Source organism: Hibiscus syriacus, unplaced genomic scaffold, assembly GCF_006381635.1.
Source record: "Hibiscus syriacus cultivar Baekdansim isolate YM2019G1 unplaced genomic scaffold, ASM638163v2 tig00111088_pilon, whole genome shotgun sequence".
Taxonomy (NCBI): Eukaryota; Viridiplantae; Streptophyta; class Magnoliopsida; order Malvales; family Malvaceae; genus Hibiscus; species Hibiscus syriacus.
Window position 1 is genome coordinate 1,983,381 of NW_024062978.1, and position 17,444 is coordinate 2,000,824.

At 34.4% G+C, this 17,444-nt stretch overlaps 1 protein-coding gene across 1 annotated transcript; it reads right to left on the bottom strand.

The window, feature by feature from the left end:
- Positions 1-7,005: 7,005 nt before the first annotated feature.
- LOC120152464 (zeaxanthin epoxidase, chloroplastic-like) lies at positions 7,006-11,864 on the bottom strand. The gene is made up of 16 exons (XM_039164682.1): positions 11,276-11,864; positions 10,915-11,077; positions 10,684-10,758; positions 10,108-10,208; positions 9,867-9,979; positions 9,418-9,629; positions 9,163-9,254; positions 8,909-9,023; positions 8,713-8,816; positions 8,261-8,306; positions 8,118-8,182; positions 7,932-8,018; positions 7,699-7,753; positions 7,528-7,613; positions 7,353-7,440; positions 7,006-7,266 (listed from the first exon to the last, which is right to left on the bottom strand). Exons 1-16 carry the CDS (start codon positions 11,797-11,799, stop codon positions 7,186-7,188), a joined length of 2,007 nt encoding a protein of 668 aa, XP_039020613.1. The 5' UTR covers positions 11,800-11,864; the 3' UTR covers positions 7,006-7,185.
- Between the last annotated feature and the right edge of the window lie 5,580 nt (positions 11,865-17,444).

Here is a 17,444-nt window from a genome sequence, read left to right on the forward strand (position 1 = left end):
AGGCCTTAGGGTTAAGTTAGGTGAGAGAAGATCTTTCGTTTGAGGCGGTTTTTCCTTCGATCGACACTAGTTCACGATGGTTGGAGATGATCTCCATGGCGGTCATTTGATATTTGGGAGAGAATTCTCCTTTTTTTTTAATGGTAGAGAGGAAATGAGAGTTAGGTTTCATAACCATATAGCGATGGTTATATACCCTCTGAAAAATAACATCGTTTAGGCCTTCTCAGGCCCACGTGTTTTGAGTCTAGGGGTTAATAGCTTGGATGGTCCCTCTTATTTATAATATTTTAGCATTTTGAGTCTAGGGACTAGTTAGAGAGCTAGAATTTATTCGATTATACGTTGTTCGAGTGGTTGGATTTTATAAATTTGAACATTTACTTGAATTACGATCTTTTTAATTTCAATTTTCATAATCATGCATCATTTTTACTCTTGTAAATAGTTGTACTAATGTTTGAGCTCATTGATTTCAAACTTATTAAGGTTGTCGAAAATAAGTTTTGGTTTTTATTTTTATTAAAATGGTTTTTGAGTTCCTCCTCATATATATCACATGCATTTGCATAAGTTCTATACCCGAGCTCTGTACCGCTAAGTGGGAGTGAGTTGATAGTGCCTTCATGAGTAAGCCTCTGTATAGGCTAGTGAATCATTCCCGGAGAACATGCCCTTATGATCTTCATGAGCAGCCCTCCATGTTAGACATAAGGAATGTGCTTCCTCGAATTGAACTCGATCCACTTAAGTCTATAATGGATAATGATTGAGGGTTTGGCAGCCTAAGGGGTACCAATAAGGACAATTTGAGTACCCTTTTTTCCTAGGACCGAAACTATGCATATAGTGAACCCTTGCCCGTCAGAAGTAATACTAAAATTTCGTCTAATAGTGGTCACTCTAATAGGTGTACATAAAGGAGGAATGAATCTGAACCTTTGCTCTTTACTTTAAATTCATGGAATAACTTTATTTCCTAATGAAGGCATGTGAACTAAATATCATACGATTAGGACTAATTTCTTGAAATAAATCATGTCAGGTAAAAAGCATGTCCAGTTAGATTGTTGTTTTAACAAAAGCATGTTTGGGTAGATATCATGATGGGGTAGGTGTTATATTCAACTTTGAATAGTACTTTTATCTTTATCGATTATTTTACCTGTACTAATTCATTTTTCTCATTTCTTTGCCTTTTTCACCTTTCTGCATTGCATCATCATCATAGCATAACATGAAGGTGTTGATCTGTATATGACTCTCTAAATAGAAATTTTTCATAAATAGAGAAAAAATTTATCAATCAAGTAGTCGCATATACAAACATACACTATTGGACAATAGAAGCTTGGAAAGAACGAGGAGGAATCTCGCTTGAACAATCAGACATTAAAACTTATCGATATAATGACATCCAAGATTTGGGAAGTGATCATTTGATACGATCAACGATGTAGTTACAAAACCTTGCCTACAACTGTTCCACTTTTAATCATCAAGACGTAATGCACGACTCTGGCATCATAGGGACATAGTCTAAGATAGGCCATATTTTTAATGGAGCTTATATACAAGTCTTTGTGGTCATAAGCACTTAAGGGTAAAAATATGTTTGTAAAAAATAGAATATCTTGTAAAAATAAAGATTTTTCTCTCTAATGAAACTTGTTATAAGATATTCATCTTTGGGATCAATACCTTTTTGCACTGCATTAGCATATTTGTATTTTGCATCTGCATTTCATTTATTTAAGCATTTTTGCATGCATCAGCCATGAAAATATGGGTTTAATTCGTGGATGATTCTATGACAGTTGTTCTGATCACACGACAAGATACTAAAAATGGAAGCAAAATTTGAGAAACTTAAGAAAAAACTGTAAGAGAATTTACAGAGAATGCAAACAAACTAGGAAGCCAAATTAGAATGATCACAAAAGACTATTATGGATCGCATCTTGCAAAACCAAGCTAGCATGGTCGACCATATTTTTAATAAATTGGTTGGGCTCAACAACGTAAAAGGCAAAGAGAATATTTTCCCGACTGCATAAACCACTAAATGTATGACAAAACGTGTTATTCCTCAGCTAATCACCTCACTCGAGAAGCTTCGAATCCACCAAGCAAGTTATTTCGTCCCTAAGACTCAAAAAACTATGATAAACCCTCAATGTAACTTCATCAATCTTAGCATGTTTGATTCTAATCAAATAAAGAAATGTGATAATGAGATCCTTGAGAATTTGAAGAACTGATGCAAAGACTACTTAAAAGGATTAAGAGCAGAGCTCCCAAGACGAGATGGATGCAAGGGAGTTAGTTTTGGTTCCTAACATGGTGCTCTCAACCAAATTTAAAATGCTCGAATTTGAAAAGTATAGTGGAACTAGTTGTCCTACTGCTCATCTCACGATGTTTATTTGGATGATGATTGGATTCAACAGCAATGATTAAATGTTAATTCACTGCTTTCGAGACAGTATAAAAGGACCCGCTTCTAAGTGGTATAATCAAATGAGACGCACTTAAATCCACTCCTGAAATAACCTAGCTCATGTTTTTTTGGGTTAATACAAACACATGACAGATATGACACCTGACTGAACAATGTTACAAAACATGGAGATGAAGCATAGCGAGAGCTTCCAACATTGTGCACAGTAATAGGTGGATGTTGCTTCTCAATTGTATTCACCGATGACCAAAAGAGAGTTCATCACCATGTTCATCGACATAATAAAATCTCCTTATATCAACCACATGCTAGGGGTTACCACTAAGAATTTCTCTAACACTGTCATGTGTGAAGAGATGATTAAAAAGTTGTCAAGAATGGCAATATATGAGGCATTAATAGTGTTGACACAGAGTTAGAAGTTGAGATAAATATGGTGGGATCCTATTAAGCTAATCATAGGACCAAACATCACAAGATTGTTAGAGAAAAAATCATATTGATCCAATTCCAATCACATATAAGGAATTGCTCCTAACGCTTGTTGAGAAGAATCTTGTAACTCTGGTTCATTCTAAGACAAAAAAACCCTCATATTTTGAGGACTACGATGTTGACGCCATTTGCATCTATCACATAATAAGCTCGAGGCACACTATTGAGAATAATGGACATTCAATGAATAATGGATCATTCCAATGTGAACTGATAATAATTCATTTGCATCTACCATGAAATTTAATTGCACTTGTGTTGAAAACATATTATTTTGTTTAAACTTGTTTTTTGTACTTTCTTTCTTTATTTACTTAAACATTTGTAAGACAATGAAACTTATGTCACCTTCTAAGGTTATGAGCAATGAACAAATTTTAATCTTGTAGTTTTGTAAATATCATTTGAATTAAAAACTCTCATGAGAATTAAAGCTATAGCCTCTTTGGCAAGTGACAAGATTGAACCTTTGTAAAACAAGGATCCTTGATCATACTCCAAAAGATACACCCGAACATAATACCCTTCTCTTATAGGGATCAAGATAGTCTTCTCCTCTCAATAAGAGACAATCGAATGGTTTGATATTTAGGTATGTATAGGAGCAGATAAAATAGGGCATCTTGCATATGAGGTTGCAAAGCATATTAGATTACACTTTTTTAGGGCGTTCGATGATGGTTATAATCTTTCCAGATAGAATAGTCGAGTAGATGAATTTAGTTTAGGTCATTTGCTTGGGAAGCAAACTCTAAGGATAAAATTTGCTAACCTTCAATGACACTCAAACTATAATAGGTTCTTCTCGAGGAGCTTAATAATTTGAATCCATATACTTAGGAAGTTAATGTAATTATATATATACAATAAAGTTGAGTTATCCCTTTAAAGCAATTGGTTATAAAGCCCTAGCTTTATGGATAGATTCTTTTATAGAGGCAAATATAATTAAGAATATATATGTATATATACAATAAAGTTGAGCTATTCCTTAAAAAAAAATTGGTTAAAAGCCCTAGTTTTATTGATAGATTCATTCAACAAGTCGAACAAAGGCAAATTAAATAAAATTTAATAAATAAGGAGTTTCAGTGAAGATGTACTAAGGGAGTTAAGGAACACTTGTTATAGTCAACTTCACACGAGCACTCAGGAGTTTCATTTTTAGACTGAAATCTCAACATTGCCCCTATTAAAGGAATCTACGAAGCTTGAACAAATTAAATATTTTAGAGAACCGAAATAGAGGTATTCTAAAAAGTCTACCAATTGAACATGCTAGTTACATCATTTCGTCTACATCTGATTAAAATGTCAACCCGAGAATGAGTAGAATGCCATAATGTTCAGGAAAAAAAGAATGACAACTTGATAAAAGAAACCATAGAAAATTTAGGAAGCCAATCTAAAATCAACCAATCAAATCTTTACACTTGTTAATGAATCATAACTTTGAAAGATTAGAAAGTAGTTAATCCTTTTAATATCTAATGAACTCTTGTTTTGTAATTTGTCTCAATTGTGAACCTAAAGTAAGGGACAACATTTTTCAAAACTTCATCAAACATTTATCAAAATTCTTTCACCAAACATTTCTCAAAATTCTTTCATAAAACATTTTCAAAACTTCTTCATTACAGTCTCTCTGGGAGCAAATCTTGGAAATTATCAAATGTCTTTCAGACATAGAAGTTCATGATCAAAATTGGAGTAAAAAAGATGGCAATTTTGGGGTAAAATTTGCTGGGCAAGAAGAACAAGTTGACAAAAATCAAGAATTGCAAGGAAGCACTCTTCTACAGAATAAAAAAAATGAAGATGACCAAATCAGGGAAGAATGAAGAATGTTTGTGCATCCGCCCCTGACCCTTGATCAATAAAACATGCATCTTTGCGTCAAACATTCATCATTACATGCAATATAAGAAGCTTTGGTACCTTTAAGATTTCTCTTGAAATTACATCATACTAATAAAAAATGAATTTCACATTGCCATTCATGAAAATATTCAAAATAATTGCATTTATGCGTGCACAATTTTTATTGCATTTATGCGTGCACAATTTTTTACAAACCTTTTAGGAAAGAAGGATTTGTGATAACTAGATCTCCTCAACATAAAGGAACAATGTCGTCTTTGACAAGCAAATTATTTAAAGACATTTAGATAAATTAATTACATTTAAAATATTATTATATAGATTAAACTCTGATTAATATTTTTGTTACATTAAATATATATATTATTTTACTTTCCTTCTCATATACTTTTAAAAGTTATTATCATTTTCAATACAAATTCTTGAAATTGGAGAATTAAACATATTTTTATTATTCAAAAAATTTGTTTTTGAGTTCCAATCTCTTGAACACCATGTTTTATAAAATTGAACTTGACAAGACATGATCATGATTTCGTTGACAAAATAATTATACAATATAATTAATAATAATATAAATTTATTGTATTCTCAGTTGAAATTTGAGGAAATATGGAAGAGCAGCATATGACTCAGCTGGGGGGGGGGGAGAAATTTGAAAAAGTGGGGCACGTGATGCGGGGTCCAAAATGGTCCGTACATAAGACGTGAATGGGATAGTTTGAATTTTTTTTAAATGTATTATTTTTGAACCAAATGTCGATCACGTCACGAGTTGTTGCTGTATGTTGTTTCTTAATATACATATAACTTACGAACAATAATAAAATCAAAGCAATTAAATTCAGATAGGATCAGATCATATTGGTTTATTTTCGGATAATGGCATAGAAATGAGTACATTAAGTATAATGTCATCTATTATTTTTGTGATTCTATTTTAATCACTCAATTATTTTTCTCAAAATTATATTTAGTATCATATTTTGATTATTTATCACTAAAATTAAATTAAATTAATAAGTGATGACGTAATATTTTTATTTTTTTCACTAATAACGTGATGTTATCTTACAATGATATAATAGTATCATAGTTAACTTTTTTACAATAAATGATCAAAATATAATAGTGTCTAATATAAAAATATTTAAATGACTAAAACAGAATTACAGGAATAGATAGATGACTGAATACCTAATTTACCTAATAACATAAGCAGATTGCGGTTGAGCGAAAATGAATACCTCATAATTGTACAGTGGTAAATTTGATATATGATCATGCCAACTCTCCCCCTTGCCCACTACATTTTTTTGGACATTATAATTATATATGACAAAACCACATCTATTATTACAAAAAAATGAAAATAAATATTATCCAAAGTGATAAAATGATAAATATTATCCCAAGTGAGTGTAATGAAACAGAACACACATTTAATGTTCCAACGGTCATTGCCACCGCCACTATCCACCACCGGAACCGATTGCTAGTGGGTTCACATACCATCGTTCCCCACAGCTTTCAGCCCTATTTTCTATTTTTTTATTTTTTGGCCCAGTAGAAACGACAATATGTGCACAGTGCATGCATATCCTAGATCTGAATATGCAAATGCAAAGAGAACGCCATTTTCCCAGAACTGGGACTCGTTTACGGTGAGGTTCTATCAATGAGACATGGGCTTTTTACCCCTTCGATGACATTTGTTTGCACAGGATATATCTGTATTTTTGTGTCATCGTTATATATTTTTTATAGTATCCAATGTCAGTGTCCAAAATCAACTTTTTATTAAGCTACCATTGGCTTATTGCTGGTGTTTCTAGAGGGTATAGAATGAGGGATGGTGTCTCATCTTTGGGCTTTTTGAAAAGGATAAGAGTCTGATTGGCAACATGTGCGTCGCTTTTTGTCAAGCAAAAGTAGACCGTAAATAGCTTAGTCTGGATTTTAGTGCCACAGATTATTAGATAGATGGATAAGATAACGTTGCATGGAAATGGATGGATCTTCGAACTTGGGATTTCTCAAACAGCGACCTACTTACCTTCACATGAGCACTGTTCAGTGTTCACTGAATTTCTATTGGAGTTGGGACCAATATCGGGTAAATTATTTCCAGATTTTTCCAAGGCAATTTACTTCGTGTCTTAAATCTACCATCAAATGTTCACATATTCATTCAATACTTCCGGTTGAAATTTCCAGTTTCTGTTGTGATACAGGGGTATATGACTTCTTTGTGTAACTTCAATAAAAATGTAGATTTTTCAATCACTCCACTGTAGATAAATACTGGACAATGCCATGATTTCGACAAATGACAGGTTTATGGATTTTCAGACTGCCTGAAGGATTCCACCAGCTTCCTTTTCAACCATCTTCGGATGTGATCTCATCACCTTTACCCGGACCGCTACCTGAACATTGCTCGGGATGTAAGACGAGGTTCAAGTCAGGAAAAAGGTGGTAGAACGCAAATTCATAGATAGGTGTTAGTTTTTACCTTGTGATTGGAACCGAACTCGATAACATCAGAGGGACGAAGACGAGTAAGAACATTCGGGGGCACCCTCGATCTTCTTCCTCCATGGCTGCACGTTCAGAGTTTGCTTTTAGAGAAATTCCAGGAAATTTAACTGGCATATATACATAAAGATGTTTCCTTGCTTCTGACTTACTCGATAAAGGTCCCATGCTCGCTCTGCAAATCAACTATGAAAAATGCACCATCTTTATAGCTGATTTGAGCATGCATTTTGGATGCCTGAGAGATATTCAACATGAAATTGTTACACAAGTGAGGAAGTATGTTAGCTCCAGATCAGGGTTCTTAAACAGTCGAAAATCACCTGCTTTGAAGGTATCACTATTGACGTTTCTGGAAATTTATCGTTCTTTTCACTCCTGCAATGATCATTACACAGCAACAGACATAATTTTCTATTAGAAAAGCCCCCCATCAGTTGGCTTTTTACCCTGGTTTCCAACACCCATTTCCCAAAAACCGAAAGAAATGAAAACACAAAGTCCATTTAAAAGGAACACGGTTGTGTAAACAAACCTATTATGAATAAATACATACCCAATCATGAAAGTTCTGTTTTCATCCCTACTTAAACAAATAGGTTGTGAGGTAACTGCTTCGTTTCCAACGGGCAACAAGTACCAGCTGCGAAACAGAGATGATAAGAAATATAAGAGTCTATAACGTTTAATAAATTGTCAAACAATATGCTGGAATTCACATATATAGAACTATGATACGCACTCTCCAATAATAGTCCCCTCCAATGCATCATTATCTTCAAACCATGTCCTCAACTGATCACTTGCCTGAAAAATGACTTCACAGATGTTTCAAACATTTCCCAGATCCATTAATGAAGAAGTGGAAGGACGAAAGCAACATACCTTGTCTGAGAGTCTGCAATTTAAGGATCTTCCTTCTAGTTTTGAGCTGCAGACATGTCAATTCGTTGTTAGAAGGAAGAAGAAATCAGAAACATTGTCCTAAGATCTTAGACAGTTTACTAAATCTCGTTTCGTTCTTTCCATGATTTAAAGCCTTCTTTTGAGATTTCAAAAGTTCTCACCATAAACTCTTTATTATTATTATTATTTTTTTTTGAAAGAACCTAAACTCTTTATTAGCCATAGGTTCACAGTGCCATTACACGAGTCTTGTCAAAAGAGAAGAATAGTAACAGAGAACTCAGATCAATGTGGAAGATTTGAAACTAAGAAAAAAATTGGAAAATGAAATATGGTAGAGAAAGCTAATTCTTCTAAAATGATGTTCCATAATCGAACAAGCTTGAAAGGAGGTAAAGAAATAAGCAGACGAAAACATTCATAGCTCTAACCTGTTACCACCTAAAACCCAGCTGAGCATTACAGGCATCGCCAAGTCGATGAAAAATCTGCCACCAACTCTTCCTGGGTGAGGGATCCGAAATTTTGTCAAAAACTGCAAAGAATTCAGATGCCATGGTGATCATGCATGCAGATTTTGCATAATTCTTCACTTTAGATCATTACTTGCTTAAAATGGATTCTTACCGATAATGGACCTAGCCCTACACCTAAATAAGCCTTGTAAGTTGAAGCCATGATTGCAGCCATTCTTGCCATTCCATGGATGATCGCAACTCTGAGCTTTCTAGCACTCTCGTAGCTGCGAATTCAACGAGTCAGTTTTGGGTTGAAGCAAGACCAAAAAATGTCCATTATACATGCAGTTCTGACCTCCCTTTTCTAATATTTAACCCTTTCCACTATTTTGGGGGGGGGGGGAAAGGAAAATGCTATCATACCTCCTTAAAGAAGATACAACATCAACAGCCGTCCCCGACTTGACACTTTCATTCCATGCCTTATCAAGTTCTAACGCTAATTGGTAGCTATCCTGCAAAGATGGAGGGAAAAAAGGAAGTATTCATTTGGAACAGGATTCTTTAGGATGACCCGACATCCTTCTTATTGATCGGAAAACATAATAGATACTATTAAACTACACTACCAGCAGTACTTAGAACATCATTTAATCTTTTGCGATGCTTAAGTCATACCTCAATGGCCATACATCCCCCTTGACCCATATTTGGCTGCATTGCATGGATAGAATCCCCAAGCAAGGTTACACGCCCCCTTCCCCATGTTAGAGAGGGTGTTCGGTCATATATGTCACGTCGAAGAATCGCATCTTCATCAGTAGCAACTAACAAATCTATCACATTATCGCACCAACCATCAAATATTTCAAGTAACCTTTCCCTTTTACCTGCAAAAAGATGAAAAAAGAAAGCAAGAAACTTAGAAACCAGTTTTAGAATCGACAATCAAATCCTGTAATAAGTTGGGAACATTCAGTATGAACACTCTTATTAGTTGAAAATTTAACAGATGTACACATTTGAAATGAAAACCCAAAGAAAATCCATGGCAACTAAAGCCTCTTCAAAGGTTTTGCTGGCTTACATACTGAATTCTAATAAATAAAACATGTGAGGTTATCTACCATTGGTATCTACACCACCAGGCGGTTCCTTGTGAAATGCATACCACTGCATCTTTCCAGCTCCAACATCCGAGGAAACAAAGTACTGCTTGTGTCCCAAAAATACACGGTACCTTCACAGGTGAAGTTTCGGTAAGCACATACAAGTATCAAGACCCCAATGCATTTTAATGGTATTATGAAGAAAAAAAATGTAAAGCGGTAAAGTCAATCATATTTCGCAAAACAAAATGGAACATACCCAACAGATTCAATATCAGCTGGCACAAAGTCTGCAATACCAGTGTAGCAAGTGTAGCCCGAGTATACGGCGTCTGTTGGCCCAAATAAGTTGGTCCTCACCTGAAAGAGAGAATTAACAAACTAAGATATAACTTCAACACTTCATGGTTTAAACAACTAGTCGCAAACAATCAGTGTCGCTACTAGTGAAAACGTCATGTTACATTTAGATCTTTATTTGGCTCAATTACGGGAAACTAAATGAAAAGAATGCATGTAGTTGACCTAAGCTTATACTTTAGAGTTAAGGATTAGTTTCTACTTTTGTTTTCTGTTGGTACCAAAAGGTCAAACAGTCCATTGTCTTTGCAGTCGACTCATGTTTCCCTATACCTGAGTTTTCCTAGTATGATTCAATTTTAGCTATCGTTTCAGCAACTGATTCAGCTTCGAAACAGCATAGTGGAAAAACCGATAATCAAATCATCATGGACATGCTCTCAAATCAAGCTTAAGACCATGTTGCTAACAGTCTAGCATCTAAACAGACAAAGATTATGTTCATCGTGTATAAATAGATTAAAAAAAAGTGTACCTTCGACCATATTCCATCAGCTCCAACCAGAAGATCACCTTCATAACGGTTTCCATTTTCCAGAACAACAGTGACCTGAACTTTTAAATTACATAATTACAAAAAATTAGCAGTAAAACCAGTTTGCTGAACACTAAAAAAACATTATAAATATAACATTTCGTGCTTTCCTTCAGATACAATGATTGTTAAGGAGACAGACCATCTTGACCAATGATCAATTCATATTACCTTCTTTCCGTCATCTTCAAAATCAACAACATTACTCTCATTAAAAATTACGTCTTCGCCAACCGCTCGAGCCAGGATCTCTTGCAAAGTCATCCTACTAATAACTCTTGTAACCGGCAGCCCCCGTTCTGCTGCAGGGGTGAATGTATCAAACTTGATGTACCTGTTTAAACCGTGTATAATTAAGTGTAATAACATCAACAAAATTTCAACAGTGCCTCTCCTAGTAGTTCACCAGATGAGCCTCAACTCAACTGTATAGCATCTACAAATTCTCTACTTTCTGGGTTCTAATCTTTGAATAGTTTCAACAGTTAAGAGGAAAAGAGAAAACTTACAACAAGAATCATTAACAACTCACCAAGTTCCGGAAACCCCATCAACCAGTCCATTAATTCTATCTCCAGTGATGCAACCAGCCTCCATAACTTTCTCTGCAACTTCCATGTCAATAGCCTCTAAAGCAGCCAATGCATTGCTTTGAATCTGAATTGGTCCCCTGTATTGCCCCTCGCCTCTTATAGCACTCAAATCCTTCTCAAACACCACCACATCAAAACCTTTCCTTTTTGCAGCCAATGCAAAAACCAACCCCCCAATACCTCCCCCAGCAACCAATATCCTCAGCTTCTTCTTCTTCTTCTCCACTTGATTACCATCAAATTCGTTCTTCTCAGTAGTCTTTGAAACGCTTTGGGTACCATCTGCCACAGTAGCTTTGACTTGTAAAAGCCCCTTGTTTTGCTTACTTGCTCTGTTTCTAAGATTGTGATTACATTGCAAACAAGGCGAGGATTCTTTTGAAACATACTTGGAAATGGAAACTGGAAATTGGGTTCCTGTGAAAACAGTTGCCGAAGGATTTCGAAACAAAGTTGTAGCCATTGTTCCTTCACCAAAAAGGAAGGAATCTTGCCTTTTTCAACTTACAAGGCCTTGTTGATTATTTAAATAAACAAAATTTGGTTTTTCTTCCTATTAAAGGAAAACAACTTCTGGTTTATGAAGATAAGAAAGACAACAAAATGAACAGATCTCCAAGTGCTCTTAGGGAAGGACAAGGGAGAAAATGATTCACGAATTCGAAGCCACTCGCTCATGAACCTGAACAACTAGTGTGATGCGACATGCACCAGTTATGGGCATTCCAAAATCCACGTGGCGGAATCTGAAACTCCGACAGCATTATCATTGGATGAAATATCATTGACACATGTTCACGTTTATGTGGCCAATCCTATTTTATTAAAATATATCTTCCACTTCTATTCTTTTTTAGAGGAGGTTGTTTGTTGGGCGAGAAATTAAAGTTCCTAGGCGTTTTTAATATACGTTAGGTTAGGTTTCGGTCTAACTATTAAATACCATTGAAATTAATAATTGGTTTGAGTAATCTTCACATAGTTGATCATGAAATAATAATAAAATAAAATTTATTTGAAATTCTTTCAATTAATGAATATATATATATATATACATCTTAAAAACATCAATAATCACTCAACAAAATATCACTCTTTTTAATTATTAAAATTATTTGATAAATTGTAACCAAAAAAATTATTTGATGTATTCAATTCACACGGTCAACTTTTGATTCATCTTGTGAGTTTTCAATATTTAATAGTCAAAAGTCGGTTCATTGTTAAATGGACCACCTTTCCGGCTTTTTTCCCCAATAGAAATTTACCCATCATCCGTTATTATTCACGATTTACTATATTTGTTATAGTATCGGGCGAACTTATTACTTTAAGAGGATGAGTTTTACGAAATATTATTTTTTAATAGATTCGAAAGAATGGATTTCACGTGGGTCGATAATTTATTATTTTTATTGTGACTCATCAAGTCGAGATGATAAGTTCGTCTAAAAAATATTTTTTGATTGATTGAAAAACAATTTTAAAAATAGAAAATAAAAATAGAGTGAAACTCGAGGTGACTAGTTTCTTCGAATTCAAAAAACTAACTATTGGTCAACGGACAGTTGTGCAACGGTCACTTGACAATAGTCACCTAGAACTCCTCATCTCGAGCTAACGAGTTCCCCTGAGTTAAATTTTAAAAAAAAAAATTAATAAAAAAATTTTATTGAAAGAACATTGTTTACTAACTAATAAAATTTATTTATATTTTCTAAGTTCTTAACGATGCCAAAAAGTGGTTGAATGATAATGGCGTGGGGCTAGTCGAGTATGACAGGATCGTTGTCAACGTCATCGTCTTCATCTTGTCGTTGAGGTGTACTTAACACACTTTGAGATCCTCTAAGATCCACATTCAAAATACGGTGATGGGCTTATTGTATTTGACGACATCATTACCATTACTGAATCGACTTGGTGGCTATGTGACCATATACGATGTGATCTCATTCACCCTAAACCGCATATTCTGTCGAAGATGTTTGAGTGTGTTGCATTGCATCCCATAAACCTCACGCCCAAGTCGACTAAGTCTCGGTTGAAGTATGATATGCATGATAGAAACTAAAACTCGTCTGAGAAGCATTATAGTACTCTTCAACTGTAGATGCTGAAGCAGAAGAAGAAAACGCCAATGATTTCTTCTTGGACCTGGGGAATCTGGCCTGACGTCGTTCCCATTCTCCCTTATCTTGTGGTGTCGTGAGATATGGTTTCTCATTTGCTTCGTAATTTCAGAGATAGAGAGAATAGTCGAAATCTAGCCTCAACTGTATTACGACACTCAACGAAGTTATTTAATATTCGAAGATACTGAGTGAGCGCCAAATTATCATACTTATACGGTAATAATATCCCTCCGATCAGTTGGAGAATATATGCTCGGGACGCAAAAATAACCTTGTCCTCGGTAGTGTCGTTGGTCACTTAGAAGTTGGGCTCCAACCACGTCATTCATAACAGATATCCATCGATGCACTCGGATGGTGACATCTTTTCCAAAACTTCATAGACCAACGTCTTGGGCTCGTAATTGTTCCACCTCACCACGGGGCTCCATTCACGGGAACACCGAGTTGGTAAATATCGTATTCCAAAGAAATCGTCACTTCACCACTCGAGAAATGGAAGACATGTGTCTCGTGCCGTCAAAGTTCAATCAGAGCCTGAAAATATGGCAGGAAAAGACCATATTACTGAAGATATATCAACATCTGCTGATGCGGATCTCTCGCAATCATCTCGCGCTAACAAATGTGTCGTTCTTCTTCTGGCCAGAGTTCGATCGACGAAATATGGACGTTGTCGATGTGCAACATTTCTGCTTGGGAAACCATTTTTCGAGATTTTCACAGAAGTCAGTTTTTTCAAAAATATTTACGGATTTAAGGTTTGATGAAAAAGTAAAACTCAAAACCCCTATTTATAGTCTCAATTCCAACGACAATAATTAAAATATCTGATAGAACTTGTCACTTTGAGATGACGAGTTTCAAGTGACTGTTACCAAGCGACTGTTGCACAATTGCCCATTGATCAACGGCTAGTTTTTTAAATTCAAAGAAACTCGTCACCTCGAGGTGTCGAGTTCCACTCTTTTTTTATTTATATTTTTAACATTGTTTTTTAATAAATTAAAAAATATTTTTGAAACGAATCTCAGTAATAATAATAAATTATCGGTTCACATGTGATCCACTCATTCAATTCCATTAAAAAAATAATATTACGTGAAATTCATCATTTCAGGGTGATGAGTTAGTCTGACACTATAATAAATAACGTATATCCCTAAATAATATTGGATGATAAATAAATCCCTAAATTATTATTCTAATGGTTATTGGGCCAAAAAGGCCCCACCTTTCCGGTATGACAGTCGGCTGCCAAATTGTGCCAGCCTACTTTCAACGCCAACCATTATTATGATAGGCGTAATGTTAGTTAAATTAGCTTATCACCAAATTGTGCCTGCCTATTTTGTCAAGGTATACGCGTTTGTGTGCGAGCGTGCGTATAGATAATTTTAAAATATGAAAAATTATAAAAATAGTCGTTTGAATTTTATAATTTTTCACTAGAAATTTTTTTTAAAATTTAATCATTTTATTTTTTTAATTAAGATGTAGTCACTTAAGGTTAACGATCATTAAATCTTTAATGATTTGTTGATATGACACAATAAATATATAAGATTAAAATTATATAATTTTCACGTAGATAATACGTGAATTAAGTTTTGGTCATTTTTATTTCATATTTGTACACTTATGGTCACTTATGTTATCGTTTTATTAAAGTTTGGTTACTTACTGTCGGAACCGTCTTTCGGGTGGGTCTCGGAATTGGGCTTCGACTTGGATTAAACGAATTGGAGTCATCACCGATCATTTATTTTAAAACAAATGAGTTGATCAAATACCATATTTCTTACATGATCTGCGCCTTTTCAAAGATGTGTCGGATTCGAGAGTCGGTTACAGTCAAGGAAGGGTTAGCACCCTTGAATTGCCCTTTTGGTACTACGCAATTTCCAGTTGTCTTAAATTAAGAAAATTGTAGTTTAAAATTAAAAGGTAAAAATACGATTCTAATTACTTACCTTAGATAGTTTTAAAGGTATACCCTTAAGAGAGTCAAGAAACGTGTTAGATAAAAAAATGAAAATAAATAGAATAAAGAAAATAAAAAAAAGACCGAAATAAAGGAATAAAAAAAGAGTGAAGATAAAAATGAATATGATAAGAAAAATAAAATGAAGAAAAAAATAATAATGATAATAATATATACATAATAAACGAGTAAATAAAAAATAAGAAGAAAATACAAATAAATAAAACAAATGTAAAGAAGATAAAAAAAATAAAGATAAAGAATAAAAATAAAAATGAAATAGAGGAAAAAAAGGGTAAATAGAAATAAATAAAATAGAATAATAATAATAATAATAACAGAAAGTAAAGAGTAATAAAAGAAAATAAAAATAGAAGGTATAAGAATAATAAATAAAATATATGTATATATGTAATAATAAATATAATATTTGCAATAAATAAAAAATAAATGGAAAAAATGTATATACATATAATAATAATATGTATAGATAAATAATAGAGAAAAAAATATAATAATTGTAGGGAAATGAAATAAAATAAGATAAAAAAATAATGAATATCCATATAAATAAAATATTTTAAAAAATAATAATAAATTTAAAAAAAGATAAAACATATAAAATATAATGACCGAACGATAAAATATCCGAACGATTTTCACAAAATAGCCCCGGGGTTCCGTAGATCTAAAAAGTTAGTTTCGAGAAAAACCCCTCCGGTCATCGGCCTTTTAAGTTTTTGTGGTTTTACAAATCGAAAGCAAGAAACAAAAGACACATGCAAGCCTAACAACCGAAAAAGGTAAGGTTTTTTACCATTGTTGCCTTCGAAACTTTGGAAAAAAATGCTTTGTTTGCTCCAAATTTTCTGTTCGTATTTCGTCTATAAATTGTGTGTTACAATAGTGAGTTATAATGACTATTTATAATGCTTATAGATCCTATTTTTAGGAGTTTGAATCATAGTAAAACTCTATCCTATTTTTAGGAGTTTGAATCATAGTAAAACTCTATCCTATTTTTAGGAGTTTGAATCCTAGTAAAACTCTAACGTTATATTTGTTTTCTAAATCCCACTAAATCGGGGTTGTTGAGAGTGTTGTACCCGGAGGAAAAGGTGTGTTGACAGCTGCCCCTCTTTGCTCATAGTCGTGTAACGAGGATAGGGCAAAGATTAAAAGACATGTTTTTCGTTCGGTGGAGTTGAAAATTGACTCTGATGTTTCAATAACTCCATGTCGAATTGAGTTGCGGATGACTCCTCCGTCGTGAGGTCGAGTTGAATTGGAAGCTTCTGAGCACGATATCATTCGTTGTGAAGTTGAAATCGAACTCAAAGCTCTTGGCGAGTGGCCTCTGAATCGTCTTCTGGCTCAAGATACTTCATCGTGAAGGTGAAACTTGACCTGAAGACTTTGGTGTTGATGTGTTACAGATGACTCATTCGTCGTTAGTTGGGTCAATTTGTTTATGACGTTGGAATCGTATAGGACCCCTTCATCGTGAAGTTGAGTCTGGATATTGGATGTCCTTCGCCGTGAAGTTGAAATCCAATGTAAGTTGCGATGTTCCGAGGCCAATATCCTTCACTATGAAGTTGAAATTGACTCTGAAACTGGAAAGTTTATTGACATACACTCCTTCTTTGAGTTGGATATCCTTCGTCGTGAAGTTGAAATCCAATCTAGAGATGGAAGCTGCTTGTGTGCACGATTCCCTTTGTCGTGAAGTTGAAACCGCGGGTGGCCCATTCGTTGTGAAGTTGAGCCTAGAATTGGATATCCTTCGTCTTGAAGTTGAAATCCAAGTAAGTTGTATTGTTTTGAGTCCAATATTCTCCGTCGTGAAGTTGAAATTGGCTCTGAAACTGGGAATCCCCTTCGTCATGAAGTTGAGCCTCAAATGACACGATATCCTCCGTCGTGGAGTTAAAATCGTGGATGTGTGGGTACAATATCCTCTGTCGTGGAGTTGAAATCGTGGATGGC